The 17,632-nt window shown below is 51.1% G+C and overlaps 1 protein-coding gene across 5 annotated transcripts in view; it reads right to left on the reverse strand.

The window, feature by feature from the left end:
* Positions 1-17,632, reverse strand: part of NLGN4X (neuroligin 4 X-linked) — a 198,273-nt gene that overhangs the window by 148,760 nt on the left and 31,881 nt on the right. For 4 of the 5 annotated variants that reach the window (XM_080652179.1, XM_080652183.1, XM_080652180.1 and 1 more), the window contains exons 2-4: positions 16,252-16,420; positions 14,281-14,361; positions 1,282-2,077 (exon numbers count right to left, since the gene is read on the reverse strand). In XM_080652179.1, coding sequence (XP_080508305.1) covers positions 1,282-1,735 — 454 coding nt within the window. In that variant the 5' untranslated portion in view covers positions 1,736-2,077; positions 14,281-14,361; positions 16,252-16,420. The remainder of the gene's footprint in view (positions 1-1,281; positions 2,078-14,280; positions 14,362-16,251; positions 16,421-17,632) is intronic. The other variant, XM_080652182.1, reaches the window with a different exon arrangement.

Raw genomic sequence — 17,632 nt, forward strand, 5'->3', positions numbered from 1 at the left:
TCCATAAATCTTATAAAGGACACAGTTTCATTTCTATAGCAGGTGAGAGTCGGCGATTCTGGTAATGGACTTCTCCAATTCCAGGAAAATTTCCTCCTAAGCTTTTCTTTCTCCGCGTCTAAAAATAGTACATGCAAATGGTGAAATGGTGAAATGAGAAACAAGGTATTCTGGAAGCCTAATTTTCATCCGGTTAGACGTTACAAAAATTTTCAACGTGAAATGTACGTGGCCTGGCCAGCGTGGCTCAGGGGTTGAGCATCGACCTAGGAACCGGGAGGTCATGGTCAAGGGCACATGCCCGGGTTGTGGGCTCGATCCCCAGGAGGGGGCGTGCAGGAGGCAGCCGATCCGTGATTCTCTCTCATCATGGATGTTTTTCTCTCTCTCTCTCTCTCTCCCTCTCCCTTCCTCTCTTTCAAAAAAAAAAATCAATAAAAACATTTTTTTAAAACAAATCTCCATAGACAGGAGATAGACAAGTGTTACCAGCATTGGATTCAATTCCGATATGGAACATAGCCGTTCCTATAGATTTATTTTATTTTTTTCACAGCGTTGTTATTGAAAACACAAGGGCCCATTGTCCACGGGCAAACACAGGATTTAGTCACGTAGCCACGCATCGTCGGACAACACCCATCTGCCATTCGATCACGGAAGGAAAGCGAGCCCCAGATTTATGTTAACAACTTGAACCCCCGCCCCCCCATCCCCCAACAATGAAGTTAAACCCTTTTATTTAAAAAAAAAACACCCCTTGCTGGTGTATTCCCACACCCCGTCCTTCCTCTCCACACTCAAAACATAAAACCAAACCAAGACCAGGAACCTCGCAAAAGATGAAAGCCAGCCAGCCGGAACATTCCTTCCAACTCTCAGCTCACACACTGGAGCGTGACCGCATCCGGAACTCTATATTTCTGTTATTCTATTACTTTGCGTAGATTCCGTTATTTGGGGGGTCGATTCCCCCCTTTACAAGAGGAGCCAGTGATCAGCCACCGAGCATCACCCTTATACTCACGTGGTTTAACATCTGCCCCTCGACGCCACAGCGCGGCTAAAAGGGCTGGGTATAAAAATGGTGAAGTCATTCATTCCGGCGTGGACCGTCCGTCCACAGGTGCCAAGGAAACACAGCGGAACCCAGTCAACGTGACCGCATTCGAAACACGGGAGAATGACCCAGGGGGTCCCAGACAACGGGTTCGCGATGCAGCCCCCGCGGGCCCGCGCGGGGGGGGAGTGGGAGGCCGTCAGCGTCCATCCAGCACTTACCGTCCTCCGTGGGAACGTAGATGTTCAGATACAGGCAGTCCTCGTTCTGATCCTGCACGTAGGTCATGAGCGTGTCCAGGTTGGCCGTAAACCACACAGGAAGCATGTCGTGCAGCAGCGACCTCTCGTCCAGGTGTTGGGGGCACACGGCCGCAAACTGGGTGGCATTCCGCACCCCGGTCCAGGACGAGGGGGGCTCGGGGGGCTGGAACCGCCGCTCCCCGGTGGGGGGCGAGGCGTAGGGGACCCCCAGGTACTGCTCCACGGGGCCCAGGATCTCATTGGGCAGCGGCGTCCGCAGCCCACGTATCTTGCCGTAGTTGGTGTTGACCACGGGGTACTGGGCCTGGCCGTCGGCCGGCGCGACGCGGAGGGCGAACGCCGTGACCCACAGGTAGACGCTGGACTTGACCATGACGATGGGGACCCATGCCAGTCCTCGGGGTCTCGACATGACTCAGGGCCACATCCGTCTGGGAGACACGACCCCAAGCAACACGCACAGAGCCGGACGGAGCCGGGGAGCCAGCCCGCAGGGACAGGGGGGCGAGCCAGGCAGGCGGTGGCCCGGGAGAAGCGGTGGGCTCGGCGGGACGGCTCGTGGAAAGGTCATAGGCAGAGGTCACGGTCAAGGGCAGAGCCAGCCGTGTTCCGGGCAGCCCATGGTCGAGAGAGCAGCCTTCTCGTGACCCTGAAATCCGATGCCAACAAGGAAGCGGCTCCCGGGAAGCAAGACCATCCAACACCGGCCGACGAAGACGGTCCGTTAGGATAAGCCCAGGGCCCGGCGGCCAGCCTGGCGGGAAGAGAAAGGAGATGAGGATAATGAGTCCGAGGAACGGAGCCACCTGGGCCGCGAAGGCCTCTGTGCAGCCTGGGACCCCGTCACGCTGTTCAATTCTTATTCCCGTAGAATGTTGGATTTCTTTTAAATGTATTTTACTAGAGGCCCGGTGTACGAAACTCGAGCACTCAACGTGGGGTGGGGAGGGGGGTGTCCCCTCAACCCGGATTGTGAGAGGGCACAGGCCAGGCCGAGGGACCCCATGGGTGCATAACAGGGGCCAGGGAAGAGACGCGGGAGGTTGGCCAGCCGGGGAGGGACCGCGGGAGGGCTCCAGGGCGTGGCCAGCCGGGGAGGGACCGCGGGAGGGCTCCAGGGCGTGTCCGGCCCGTCTTGCTCAGTCCCGATCAGCCAGACCCCAGCAGCAAGCTAACCTACTGGTCGGAGCATCTGCCCCCTGGTGGTCAGTGCACGTCATAGCGAATGGTCAACCGGTCGACTGTCTGCCCCCTGGTGGTCAGTGCACGTCATAGTGAGTGGTTGAGTGGCCTTATTAGCATATTACGCTTTGATTGGTTGAACGGCCGACTGGTCAACCAGACACTTAACATATTAGGCTTTATTATATCGGATTGATTTCACAGAGGAAAGGAGAGGGAGAGAGAGAGAGAAGCACCCACGATGAGAGAGAATTCATGGATCGGCCGCCTCCTGCACGCCCCCAACTAGGGATGGAGCCCACAACCCGGGCATGTGCCCTGGCAGGGAATCGAACCCTGACCCCCTGGTTCATTCGTCGACGGACACTCAACCCCTGAGCGACACGGGCCCAGTGGATGGGTGAATCTGCACAGCGATGACTCCATGGAGTACCAGAAGCATGTCCTAATTCTCATGCACGTCCAACCACCTCATTCAATGCCTCCCATTCGGGGGGAAACGCTCCCTCTAAGTCTTGGTTGAATGAACCATCAAGTCCCCAAACGTTAGACATGACACATCCCCCGGGGCCGACGTGGCTCAGTGGTTGAACGTCAACCAAGGAACCAGGAGGTCACGGTTCGATTCCCGGTCAAGGGCACATGCTCAGGTTGCGGGCTGGATCTCCAGTAGGGGGTGTGCAGGAGGCAGCCGATCCATGGTTCTCTCTCCTCATGGATGTTTCTGTCTCTCTCCCTCCCCCTTCTTCTCTGAAATCAATTAAAAATTTATATACATTAAAAAAAAACATAAGCCCAGCTGATATGCCTCAGTGGTTGAGCGTTCACCTAGGAACCAGGAGGTCAGGATTCGATTCCAGTCAAGGGCACATGCCCGGGTTGTGGGCTCGATCCCCAGTAGGGGGCGTGGAGGAGGCAGCCGATCCATGGATGTTTCTCCCCTCATGGATGTTTCTCTCTCTCCCTCACCCTTTCCTTTCCCTTCTGAAATCAATACAAATAAAAACTGAGTGATCAGATTATTATGATCTCTGAACGCATAATGATCTGGCCACTCAGTGTGTGTGTGTCTGTGTATATATATATATATATTAGAGGCCCGGTGCATGAATTCGTACATGGGTGGGGTCCGCCAGCCTGGCCAGGGGGAGGGGACATGGGCGGTTGGCCGGCCTGCCTGCTGGTCGAAATGCTGGTCGAGGGGACAATTTGCATATTAGCCTTTTATTATATAGGCCAGTGGAACTTTTGGGATTTAATTTTTTTCCCCTCCCAATAAATAACACTCTTAAGAGAGGTTTAAAAAAAATAAAATAAAAGTGAACTTTTAAAATCACCAAGAAGTCAGGCCGGCGTGACTCCGTGGCTGAGCGTCAACCTGTAAACCAGGAGGTCACGGTTCGATTCCCAGTCAAGGGCACAGGCCCGGGTTGTGGGGTCGATCCCCAGTGGGGGGCGTGCAGGAGGCAGCCGATCCATGGTTCTCTCTCCTCATGGATGTTTCTCTCTCTCCCTCTCCCTTCCTCTCTGAAATCAATAAAAATATATATTTTTTTAAAAAAACAAAAAACACCTCTTGTTTTTCTTAAATATAAAAGGTGCCCCCCAGCCAAAACCAGTGTGGCTCAGTGGATGGAGCGTCAGCCTGCGGACTCAAGGGTCCCAGGTTCGATTCCGGTCAAGGGCATCTACCTTGGTTGCGGGCACATCCCCAGTAGGGGGCGTGCAAGAGGCAGCTGATCGATGTTTCTCTCTCATTGATGTTTCTAACTCTCTATCCCTCCTCTCCCTTCCGCTCTGTAAAAAATCAATGAAATATATTTAAAAAAAAAAAAAAAGTGCCCCCCAAAAACACAGATACACGCTTGGAAGGATGATAAAGCCATTGTGGGTGAACATACACTTCGTGGGCAACATAAAGCGAGTTCGCAGCTCTTGAAACGTGTACACATTTATATGGGGGGGTGGGGGGGACACCCTACACATGGGGGGCGGTTAACGTGTCCCCGTTACACACCAACACATGAAAAGGCTGATTTTTTTTTTTTTTCCTCTGTGATAATCAGAAGTCACAGATGTTTTTTTTTCTGCCACGAATGCCTTTCCTGGACGATTTGCAGGCCTCCCATGAAGAGCTGCTCTTTCTTCTTAACCCAATTAAACCCTGGGCCCGGGTTGTTGGGGCTGCCCCTGTTTAATGATCTCAGAGTCCTTCTGTTCATGCCCCTTCTTTGCAGCGGGGCCCACCCCCCGCCCCCCGACGGGGTCACCGGGAGGTCGCGCACGCAACATGTGCAGAACATCTTCTTATTAAATCATCGTCTGGCCAGGAGGACGGGTGTGGTGGGGAGACCGAGTTCCTAATGCAACTTCAACGAGCCCCAGGCCGAATGCGTCCAAGAAACAATAAAGAGGGCCAGGCTGGCGTGGCTCCGTGGTGGAGCGTCGACCTAGGAACCAGGAGGTCACAGGTTCGATTCCCGGTCAAGGGCATAGGCCTGGGTTGCGGGTTCGATTCCCCAGGAGGGGGCGTGCAGGAGGCAGCTGATCCATGGTTCTCTCTCATCATGGATGTTTCTGTCTCTCTCTCCCCACCGCCCTCTCCTCTCTCTCTCTCTCTCTCTCTCTCTCTATTTCGGTCTCTCTTAATCTATAATCAGTTCAGATAAAGTCATATATACTGAGTGGCCCCCAGGCCCTCACCGCCCCATTGTCTGTGCCCATGGGCCATGCATATATGGACACAAGCATACCTCCCTCACCGCCCCATTGTCTGTGCCCATGGGCCATGCATATATATGGACACAAGCATACCTCCTTCTTTTTTAAAAAATAAATACTTTTATTAATGGTTCTTTAGCTCTTTATTGTATAGGATATACACTGAGTGGCCAGATGATGATAATCTCTGAACGCATAATAATCTGGCCACTCAGTGTGTGTGTGTGTGTGTGTGTGTGTGTGTGTGTGTGTGTGTATACACATATATACATGTATACATATATACATATATACATATATCCGTGTGTGTGTGTGTGTGTGTGTGTGTGTGTGTGTGTGTGTATATATATATATATATTAGAGGCCCAGTGCATGAATTCGTGCATGGATGGGGTCCGGCCATCCTGGCTAGGGGGAGGGGACATGGGCGTCTGGCCGACCTGCCTGCTGGTCGAACTCTTGGTCGAGGGGACCATTTGCATATTAGCCGTTTATTCTATAGGACAGACACCGAGTGGCCAGATGATGATGCGTTCAGAGATCATCATCATCTGGCCACTCTGTGTATATCGGTCTCTCTATCTCTCTCTATATGTCGGGCGTTCCCCCAAAATGTACACAGATTTAACAGCGGATGGCTCAAATAATGTGTCTTGTTGTTCAGATTTAAGTCAGAGAAATTAACCATGATTCAGAGCGGGTATACATTTGGGGGGGGGGCACCCTGTCCCCCTTCCCCCCCCCCGGAGATGCTGTCCCAACATTTTTACAGACGACATCAAAATGACAACATCCGCCTGAGGGATGTTCTACACGAGAAACGTTAGGAAGGCCGAATCCTCAGAGCTCAGAAGAGCAAAATATCAAAAATATCAGGTGAGCCCTTCTCCTGAAAATGGGGGGTGGGGGGGGTGGTTGGGGTCACGGGAAGGAACCCCAAGGAGGAACAGAAGACAGGCATTTCAAGCCGAAACCGGTGTGGCTCAGTGGATAGAGCGTCGGCCTGCGGACGGAAGGGTCCCGGGTTCGATTCCGGTCAAGGGCATGGACCTTGGTTGCGGGCACATCCCCAGTAGGGGGTGTGCAGGAGGCAGCTGATGGATGTTTCTCTCTCATTGATGTTTCTAACTCTCTCTCCCTCTCCCTTCCTCTCTGTAAAATATCAATAAAATATATTTAAAAAAAAAAAAAAAGAAGACAGGCATTTCAAGCCAAGAAGGGGACCAATGATGAAGTTCTATCGAAACCCAGGGTTTGAAAGTCCGACTCAAAAATAACTTCATGTCCTGGGGGCAGACCTCCCTCAGCGCCATCACGGCATAGATTTAAAGAGTTCCCTCAAACACCGCAAAAACAAATATTTCAGGCCTGGCCAGCGTGGCTCAGTGGTTGAGCGTCGACCTATGAAGCAGGAAGTCACAGTTGGTTCGATTCCCGGTCAAGGGCACCTGCCCGGGTTGCGGGCTCCATCCCCAGTGGGGGGTGTGCAGGAGGCAGCCGGTCCATGATTCTCTCTCCTCATGGATGTTTCTATCTCTCTCTCTCCCTCTCCCTTCCTCTCTGAAATCAATAAAAATATATTTATAAAAAAAAAAGGAAGCGGTTTCTAAGGGGCTGCAGCGTTTGTTAAAAAGAACACATCAGCCCTGAGCGGCTTGGCTCAGTGGATAGAGCGTCGGCCTGCGGACTGAAGGGTCCCGGGTTCGATTCCGGTCAAGGGCATGTACCTTGGTTGCGGGCACATCCCCAGTGGGAGGTGTGCAGGAGGCAGCTGATCGATGTTTCTCTCTCATCGATGTTTCTAACTCTCCCTCTCCCTTCCTCCTTGTAAAAAAAATCAATAAAATATATTTAAAATATATATATACATATATACATATATATATATATATATTATTGATTTCAGAGAGAAACATCCATGATGAGAGAATCATGGATCAGCTGCCTCCTGCACGCCCCCTACTGGGGATCGAGCCCGCAACCCGGGCCTGTGCCCTTGACCGGGAATCGAACCCTGACCTCCTGGTTCCTAGGTCAATGCTCAACCACTGACCCACGCTGGCCAGGATGCACCCTTATTATTATTATTACTAGAGGCCCGGTGCAGGAAATTCTTGAACAGGAGGGGGAGGGTCCCCTCAGCCCAGCCTGCACCCTCTCCAATCCGGGACCCCGTGGGGGATGTCAGACTGCAGGTTTAGACAGTCAGACATCCCTCTCACAATCCTGTACCGCTAGCTCCTAACCACTAACCTGCCTGCCTGCCTGATCTCCCCTCACTGCCCTCCTCGCCCTCCGCCGCCCCCGCCAGCCTGATCACCCCTAACCGCCTCTGCCTGCTGGCCTGATTGCCCCTCACTGCCCTCCCCGCCCTTCCCCCCCCCCCCCCCCCCGTCGGCCTGATCACCCCTAACCACCTCTGACTGCTGGCCTGATCGCCCCTCACTGCCCACCCCCCCCCCGCCCCGCCGGCCTGGTAGCCCCTCACTGGCCCCCCTGCCTGCCTGGTTGTCCCTAACTGCCGCCCCCCCCGGCAGCCTGGTCGCCCCTAATTGCCTCCCCCCACCAGCCTGGTCGCCCCCAACTGCCCCCCTGCCGGCCTGGTTGCTCCATGCAGCTTGTTCTGTCATCCGTTCGGTTGTGTTGGTTGCGACAGGCTTTTATATATATAGATTATTTTTTTAAAATATATTTTATTGATTTTTTACAGAGAGGAAGGAAGAGGGATAGAGAGTTAGAAACATCGATGAGAGAGACATCCATCAGCTGCCTCCTACACGCCACCTACTGGGGATGTGCCCGCAACCAAGGTACATGCCCTTGACCGGAATCGAACCTGGGACCCTTCAGTCCGCGGGCTGACGCTCTACCCACTGAGCCACACCGGCCAGGGCTATAGATTATTTTTAATGGCAAGATCTGTATCCAGGTGAAGGGAACACTGGATCGGATTTTATTATTTTTTAAATTAAATTTAATTTTTTTTATTTTTTACTTTATTTTATTTATTTATTTATTTATTTATCTTTACTTTTTACTGTTTTTTTAATCCTCGCCCGACGATGTATTTGCCTTGGTTTTTAGGGAGAGTGGACGAGAGAGGGAACGTCAGAGAGAGAAGCATCGGCGTGAGAGAAACCCATCGATGGGTTTGCCTCCTACACGTGCCCTGACCAGGGCCCAGGCTGGAGAGGAAGCAGCCTGCACCCTGGGCGTGTGCCCTTGACCCGGAATCGAACCCGGGACCCTTCAGCCAGCGGGGCCGAGGCTCTAACCACTGGGCAACACCGGCCGGGGCTGGATGGGATTTTAAGTTAAAGCAACACTCCCGGCCGCTCTCGGTCCCTGGAACTCAAAAGGCTGCTGTGACTCGGGTCCCTGGAGGACGACTGAACAATCTCCCTGTCCCAGCTGCACCCTGAGCCGAGGGAGTCGGAATCTCGGGGGGCGGGGAGGGGCGGGGGGGCAGGGATAAAACGCAAGCAGCATTGGTGTTTATGAAATTCTCCCGGCAAACCCCAAGGGTGGCCAGATCCGCATAACAGAGCTGTTCATGAGGGTACTCACGGCGACACGCCATGCAATGCTGGCGGTTTTGGGGTTTGGGGTTTCTCTCTTAGAAAGATTGTGTTTCCACTGAAGCATGCCTCCATCCATCCATTTATTCATCCAGCCAGCCAGCCAGCCAGCCAGCCACCCATCCATTTATTCCTTCCTTCCTTCCTCTTTTTTCTTTCTATTAGAAAGATTGTGTTTCAACAGAAAAGACTAGCAGGCACTCTTTTTAACCAGTTAGCTGCCACGCGTCCAAAATAGAAACCATCCCCACACACCACGTATCTTGAATTTAATTTAAAAAATCAATTTGACATCCTATATAATAAATGTGTACAATGTAAATTGTCCCCTCACACCCATCCATCCATCCATCCATCCATCCATCCATTTATGCATCCATCCATTTATGCATGCATCCATCCATCCATCCATTCATCCATTTATGCATCCATCCATCCATCCATCCATTTATGCATTCATCCATCCATCCATCCATCCATCCATCCATCCATTTATGCATCCATCCATTTATGCATGCATGCATCCATCCATCCATCCATCCATTTATGCATCCATCCATCCATCCATCCATTTATGCATTCATCCATCCATCCATCCATCCATCCATCCATCCATCCATTCATTTATGCATCCCTTCCTTCCTTCTTTTTTTTTTATTAGAAAGATTGTGTTTCAACAGAAAAGACTAGCATGCACTCTTTTTAACCAGTTAGCTGCCACATGTCCAAAACAGAAACCATCCCGACACGCCACAATATCTTGAATTTAATTTTAAAAATCAATTTGCAATCCTATATAATAAATGTGTACAATGCAAATTATCCCCTCACACCCATCCATCCATCCATCCATTTATGCATGCATCCATCCATTTATGCATCCATCCATCCATTCATCCATCCATCCATCCATCCATTTATGCATTCATCCATTTATGCATCCATCCATCCATCCATCCATCCATCCATCCATTTATGCATTCATTCATCCATCCATTCATCCATCCATACATCCATTTATGCATCCATCCATTTATGCATCCATCCATCCATCCATCCATTTATGCATTCATCCATTTATGCATTCATCCATTTATGCATCCATCCATCCATCCATCCATCCATCCATCCATTTATGCATTCATTCATTCATCCATCCATCCATCCATTCATTTATGCATCCCTTCCTTCCTTCCTTCCTTCTTTTTTATTAGAAAGATTGTGTTTCAACAGAAAAGACTAGCATGCACTCTTTTTAACCAATTAGCTGCCACATGTCAAAAACAGAAACCATCCCGACATGCCACAATATCTTGAATTGAATTTAAAATATCAATTTGCAATCCTATATAATAAATGTGTACAATGCAAATTATCCCCACACCCATCCATCCATCCATCCATTTATGCATCCATCCATCCATCCACCCATTTATGCATCCATCCATCCATTTATGCATCCATCCATTCATTTATGCATCCATCCATTTATCCATCCATTTATGCATCCATCCATCCATTTATGCATCCATTCATCCATCCATCCATCCATCCATCCATCCATCCATCCATCCATTTATGCATCCATCCATCCATTTATGCATTCATCCATTTATGCATCCATTCATCCATTCATTCATCCATCCATCCATCCATGCATCCATCCATCCACTTATGCATTCATCCATTAATGCATTCATTCATCCATCCATCCATCCACCCATTTATGCATCCATCCATCCATCCATTTATGCATTCATCCATTTATGTATCCATCCATCCATCCATCCATCCATCCATCCATCCATCCATCCATCCATTTATGCATCCATCCATTCATCCATGTATTCATCTATCCATCCATCCATCCATCCATCCATCCATCCATCCATCCATTTATGCATCCATCCATTCATCCATATTCATCCATCCATCCATCCATTTATGCATCCATCCATTCATCCATTTATTCATACATCCATCCATCCATTTATGCATCCATCCATCCATTCATCCATCCATCCATCCATCCATCCATTTATGAATCCATCCATTCATCCATTTATTCATACATCCATCCATCCATTTATGCATCCATCCATCCATCCATTTATGAATCCATCCATTCATCCATTTATTCATACATCCATCCATCCATTTATGCATCCATCCATCCATTCATCCATCCATCCATCCATCCATTCATTTATGCATCCCTTCCCCTTCCTTCCTTCCTTCCTTCCTTCCTTCCTTCCTTCCTTCCTTCCTTCTTTCCTTCTTTTCTATTAGAAAGATTGTGTTTCAACAGAAAAGACTAGCATGCACCTTTTAACCTGTTAGCTGCCACGCGTCCAAAATAGAAACCATCCCCACACACCACGTATCTTGAATCTAATTTTTAAAATATATTTGCCATCCTATATAATAAAAGCACAGTATGCAAATTGTTCCCACGACCAGGAGGTCATCTGGGAGTTCGACCAGGGGGCAGGGGCCGGCCGGGGGAAGGGAGGGAGTACTGGGCCAGCAGCTGGCAGCCACTAGGGACCCTACCAGGGCACTGGGCCTCTAGTGAATATTATAAAAATAAATACATTACTCACAATTCGGGTATTCTTGAATATTTTCAGTTGAAAATTCTCACCAAAAAATGATTTTTAAAGCATATATAGACGCTTATGGAGTACAAAAGGTTAAAAACGTATTTTTTTTTATTGATTTCAGAGAGGAAGGGAGAGGGAGAGAGAGAGAAACATCCATGATGAGAGAGAATCATGGATCGGCTGCCTCCAGCACGCCCCCTACTGGGAATGGAGCCCATAACCCGAGCCTGTGCCCTTGACCAGGAATTGAACCGTGACCTCCTGGTTCCTAGGTCGACGCTCCACCACCGAGCCACCACAGCCGAGCTAGGATGCACTCGTAAAAGCCGAACCACAAACATCACTTAAACCGTCACCGTGACCTCCGACAGCAAACTCCTGTCCCACGTCACACCCCTCCCCCAGGACCTTACCGGCTTCAAGAGGAAAACACCGTCAGGTCATTTAGTTTTTCTACTCCAAACAAGCTTCCTCGTATTTCTAAGCAGTATCTGATACTATTGTCTTGACATGTTATTTTTAGATATTATCTAAAAAAATGATCTGTGGGAAACCACCACACGATTCGCCTGGCATCGATGTTTTTCTCTCACTCTCTCTCTTTCTCTCTCTCTCTCTCTCTCTCTCTCTCTCTCTCTCTCTCTCTCTCTCTAAAATCAATAAAAGCAAACCCTGCAGTGAGAATTTAAAAAAAAAAACAACAACAATTTTAAACAAAAACCTTACCGGAGAACAGAAGTACAAACAGCATTTCCATGAGAGAGCCCTACACGGAATCGTTCCGTGTGCAACATTCAAATTAGCATTGAAGCATGAAAAGGCCATGTTGGGTGTGTCCGTGTCGGGCACAGAACCAATATTCAACATATCTGTTTATCACTGAACACGGACGGTAACAGCAGGACTGTGCTGTGAAAACAAATACTTTGGGCTGTACCATTCCTCAAAAAAGGAAGGAAGGGCCCTGGCTGGTGTGGCTCAGTGGATAGAGCGTCGGCCTGCGGACTGAAGGGTCCCCAGTTTCGATTCCCGGTCAAGGGCACGTACCTGGGTTGTGGGCTCGATCCCCAGTAGTGTGCTGCAAGAATTTTTTTTTAATTTTTTTTTTAATGGATTTCAGAGGCAGTAAGGGAAAGGGAAAGAGAGAGAAACATCCATGAGGAGAGAGAATCACGGATCGGCTGCCTCCTGCACGCCCCCTCCTGGGAATGGGACCCTCAACCTGGGCACGTGCCCTTGACCGGGAATCGAACCGTGACCTCCTGGTTCCTAGGTCGGCAGCTCAACCACGGAGCCACACCGGCCAGGCAAGAATTTTTAAAACGTGCAATACCTAACCATTTAGTCATTGGCACCGACCTCTTTTCCTTTAGACTATAAAATAAATATATATGTAAATTATACATATATATTTACAGCAACCAACACAATAGCCATCCGGTGTGAAGGGACGTGTTTTAGTAATTACTGTTTGGATGCCATGAGGCTGAAAATCGCTGCTGTAGAATAGAGTGAGCTGCAGGTGACCGACCAGTGGCTGCAAAAAAGCATTTCAGAGGGGTTTGCACCAGGTGGGTCCGACGGCCGACGAATTCATTATCTTAATCCTACATGAGCGTTTATTCCCGTCCTGCCGGCGGCATGGGAGAGCAGCAGGTCACCCACAAAAATCTGCTAGGCCCCGCCCCACAAGCCAGCGTCTTATGTAGTTAGAAGGACACAGATGCCATGGGGAAGAAGTCAAAAGGGTGTGCCAAATGGGCAGTTCACAGGTATGCGAAGGGCTGGGGGTCTGCGAAGGGCTGGGGGGTTTGCAAAGGGCTGGGGGTCTGCAAAGGGCTGGGGGTTTGCAAAGGGCTGGGGTGTGCAAAGGGCTGGGGGTTTGCAAAGGGCTGGGGTGTGCAAAGGGCTGGGGGGTCTGCAAAGCGCTGGGGGGGTTTGCAAAGGGCTGAGGGTCTGCAAAGGGCTGGGGGTATGCAAAGGGCTGGGCGTTTGCAAAGGGCTGGGGGTTTGCAAAGGGCTGGGGGTCTGCAAAGGCAGGGGGTCTGCAAAGAGCTGGGCGTTTGCAAAGGGCTGGGGGTATGCAAAGGGCTGGGCGTTTGCAAAGGGCTGGGGGTCTGCAAAGGGCTGGGGGGTTTACAAAGGGCTGGGGGTATGCAAAGGGCTGGGGGTTTGCAAAGGGCTGGGGGTATGCAAAGGGCTGGGGGTCTGCAAAGGCTGGGGGTCTGCAAAGGGCTGGGCGTTTGCAAAGGGCTGGGGGTATGCAAAGGGCTGGGGGTCTGCAAAGGGCTGGGGGTCTGCAAAGGGCTGGGGGGTTTACAAAGGGCTGGGGGTATGCAAAGGGCTGGGGGTCTGCAAAGGGCTAGGGGTCTGCAAAGGCTGGGGGTCTTCAAAGGGCTGAGGGTCTGCAAAGGCCTGGGGGTTTGCAAAGAGCTGGGGGTTTGCAAAGAGCTGGGGGTTTGCAAAGGGCTGGGGGTTTGCAAAGAGCTGGGCGTTTGCAGAGGGCTGGGGGTCTGCAGAGGGCTGGGGGTCTGCAGAGGGCTGGGGCTCTACAAAGGGCTGGGGGTTTGCAAAGGGCTGGGGGTCTGCAAAGGGCTGGGGGTTTGCGATATGCAAAGGGCTGGGGGTCTGCAAAGGGCTGGGGGCTCTGGTGTCTGCAACAAGGTTGTCAATCTTTCCACGATCACAGGCAGCTCTCGGGTCCCACGCGCAACTCCCAGCCGACAGCGGACGAATGTCAGCCGCACACTGTTCCAGGGACAACGTAGCGATTGAACCAAGGAGCCATTCTTGCCCGACCCTCCCTTCCCCACACCTGCCGCGAGGCGCACGCCAGGCCACTCGACATCACCCCGCTTGTGCGGGACACTCACCATGACCCGGTTCTTCTCGGAAGACGCCTAGACGGTGCGGCCCCGGAGACACTCCGCCCTTCCAGCTCAGAACATGTTTCCCTGTCAATCACACAGAGCGACAGGGGTTGCTGGGCGCAGGAAGAGAGATGGGGGACTGCTTCAGAATCAAGCATGCATTCTTTTTTTTTCTTTTTTTAATATTTATTTTTATTGATTTCAGAGAGGAAGGGAGAGCGAGAGCGAGAGCGAGAGCGAGAGAGAGAGAGAGAGAGAGAGAGAGAGAGAGAGAGAGAGAAACATCAATCACGAAAGAGAATCATGGATTCGCTGCCTCCTGCACGCCCCCTACTGGGGATGGAGCCTTCGACCTCCTGGTTCACGTGCCCAGACTAGGAATCGAACCGTGACCTCCCGGTTCGTAGGTCGACCCTCAACCACTGAGCCACACCCGTTGGGCAAGGTTATTCTTTACCAGGTAGTTACAAGAACTAGTTAGTGCTAGTGACACAAAGTAATTGGTTTTTTTTTTAAAAAAAAAAAAAACTATTTTTATTGCCCTGGCCGGTGTGGCCCAGTGGATAGAGCGTCGGCCTGCGGACTGAAGGGCCCCGGGTTCGAATCCCGGTCAAGGGCACATGCCCGGGTTACGGGCTCCATTCCCAGTAGCGGGTGTGCAGGAGGCAGCCGATCCATGATTCTCTCTCCTCATGGATGTTTCTCTCTCTCTCTCTCCCTCTCCCTTCCACTCTGAAGTCAATAAAAACATTAAAAAATATATTGTTTTTATTGATTTTATTTTTTTACCAGGGGTGGGTAAACTTTTTGACTCGAGGGCCACCGTGGGTTCTTCAACTGGACCCGAGGGCCGGAACAAAAGCATGGATGGAGTGTTTGTGTGAACTCATATAAATTCAAAGTAAAGGAGCGGAGGGGAGAGCAAGAGAACCGGATAGAACAGCCGGATCCGGCCCGCGGGCCGTAGTTTGCCCACGGCTGTTTTAGACAGAGAAAGGAGAGAGAGAGAGAGAGAGAGAGAGAGAGAAAGAGAGAGAAGCATGCCCCGATCGTTGCCTCCTGCATGCCACTCATTGGGGATCGAACCCACAACCGGGCATGTACAGTGACCGGAAATCGAACCCGTGACCTATCGCTAAATGAGTAGACACACCACCAAAGCCACACCAGCTGGGCAGCAAAAAAGTAATTCTTAACTGGCTCCCCAACCACTCTAGCAACCAATCAAGGGAAAGACACTCTTAAATGTCGATTCTAGAACCAACCATCGTAGTCCAGGTCGGAATTCAAGGTCAGTAACACAGCCTGAGGTCGCCCCGGTACGCCTCCGGGACTTAACCAGGGCGCTGTCCCATTTCGCGTTGAAGATAAACCAGTCTCGTGCGTATCTGTGTTAGAACCAGCTTTTTTTTGAAATGACGGCGTTAAAATATCGGCAAAATCTGCCCGGCCGGTGTGGCTCAGGGGGTGAGCGATGACCTAGGAACCAGGAGGTCAGGGTTCGATTCCCGGTCAAGAGCACAGGCCCGGGTTGTGGGCTCCATTCCCCAGGAGGGGGCGTGCAGGAGGCAGCCGGTCCGTGATTCTCTCTCAATCGTTGATGCTTCTCTCTCTCCCTCTCTCTCTCTCCCTCTCCCATCCTCTCTGAAATCAATAAAAAAATATATATTTTTTTTTTAAAAAACCTTTTACTGCCAAAACCGGTTTGGCTCAGTGGATAGAGCGTCGGCCTGCGGACTGAAGGGTCCCGGGTTCGATTCCGGTCAAGGGCACGTAACTTGGTTGCGGGCACATCCCCAGTAGGAGGTGTGCAGGAGGCAGCTGATCGATGTTTCTCTCTCATCGATCTTTCTCACTCTCTATCCCTCTTCCTTCCTCTCTGTAAAATATCAATAAAATATATTTAAAAAAAAAAAAAAACCTTTTACTACTCAATGGAATCTTAGTAAACGAAGGATATATTAGCAAATAGACCTTTGGAGCAATGTCAGACGAAGAAGTGAAGAACGGTAACGTCCACACTACGATAACGTTTCCAATAAGGCTTTCCATATAATTTCATCTTCACAACGAAAGCACTGGGGATTCCTCGAGCCCTTCAAAGCCATTCCAGTTCGTCCTGGGGAGCCGGGCAAACAGACACCTAGAACGTAAGAGAGAAGGATATAAATCCTATATAATGAAAAGCCTAATATGCGAAGGGTCTGGTCGACCAGGCGGCCGGTCAACCAATCACAGCGTGATATGCTAATGATATGCTAAGGCCGCTCGACCGCTCGCTATGACGTGCACTGACCACCAGGGGGCAGACAGTCGACCGGTTGACCAGTCGCTATGACGTGCACTGACCACCAGGGGGCAGACGCTCTGACTAGTAGGTTAGCTTCCTGCTGGGGTCCGGCCAATCGGGACTGAGCGACACGGGATGGACATGTCCTGGAGCCCTCCCACGGTCCCTCCCCGGCTGGCCAACCTCCCACATCCCTCCCCGGCCCTGATCATGCACCGGTGGGGTCCCTCAGCCTGGCCTGCGCCCTCTCGCCACCCGGGACCCCTCATGGGATGTCAGAGAGCCAATTTCAGCCCGATCCCGCAGGCCAGGCCGAGGGACCCCACTGGTGCACGAATTCGTGCACCGGGCCTCTAGTATCTTCATAAAAAGATGCCATGAATGAGCTCGGATTCTTCAATATGGTACCATGACAATATTTCTTTCCTTGTATCTAAATAATCCCCAATACGTCGCGTCTGTAAGTCCCACGTTATTGCATTTCACGAGGGAGGGTTGAGCCCAGACCTTGAATGGGATAAGAGGGAAAAGGCATTTCAAAGATGATTGTAATACAACCCTTTCCAGCGAGGAGACAATGTCGCCAAAGCAAATATATATACACTAGAGGCCCGGTGCACAAAATTCATGCACGGGGGTTGGGGGGGGGTAGGTGTCCCTTCAGCCCAGCCTGCACCCTCTCCAATCCGGGACCCATCGGGGGATGTCCGACTGCCGGTTTAGGCCCGATCCCCAGGATTGGGCCTAAACCGGCAGTCGGACATCCCTCTCACAATCCAGGACCCCTGGCGCCTAACTGCTCACCTGCCTGCATGCCTGGTCACCCCTAACTGCCCCCCCTGCAGGCCTGGTCACCCCCACCCCCAACTACCCCCCCTCTGCTGGCCTAGTTGCCCCCAACTGTCCCCCCCACTGGCCTGGTCACCCCTAACTGCCCCCCCCTGCTGGACTGGTCGCCCCCAATTGCCCCCCCAGCGGGCCTGGTCGCCCCACGCAGCCTGTTCAGGCGTCTGTTTGGTTGAGACGGTCGCTTAAGGCTTTCCTATATATAGATTTTTAAATATA

Source organism: Plecotus auritus, assembly GCF_963455305.1.
Source record: "Plecotus auritus genome assembly, chromosome: X".
In the NCBI taxonomy this organism is placed as follows: Eukaryota; Metazoa; Chordata; class Mammalia; order Chiroptera; family Vespertilionidae; genus Plecotus; species Plecotus auritus.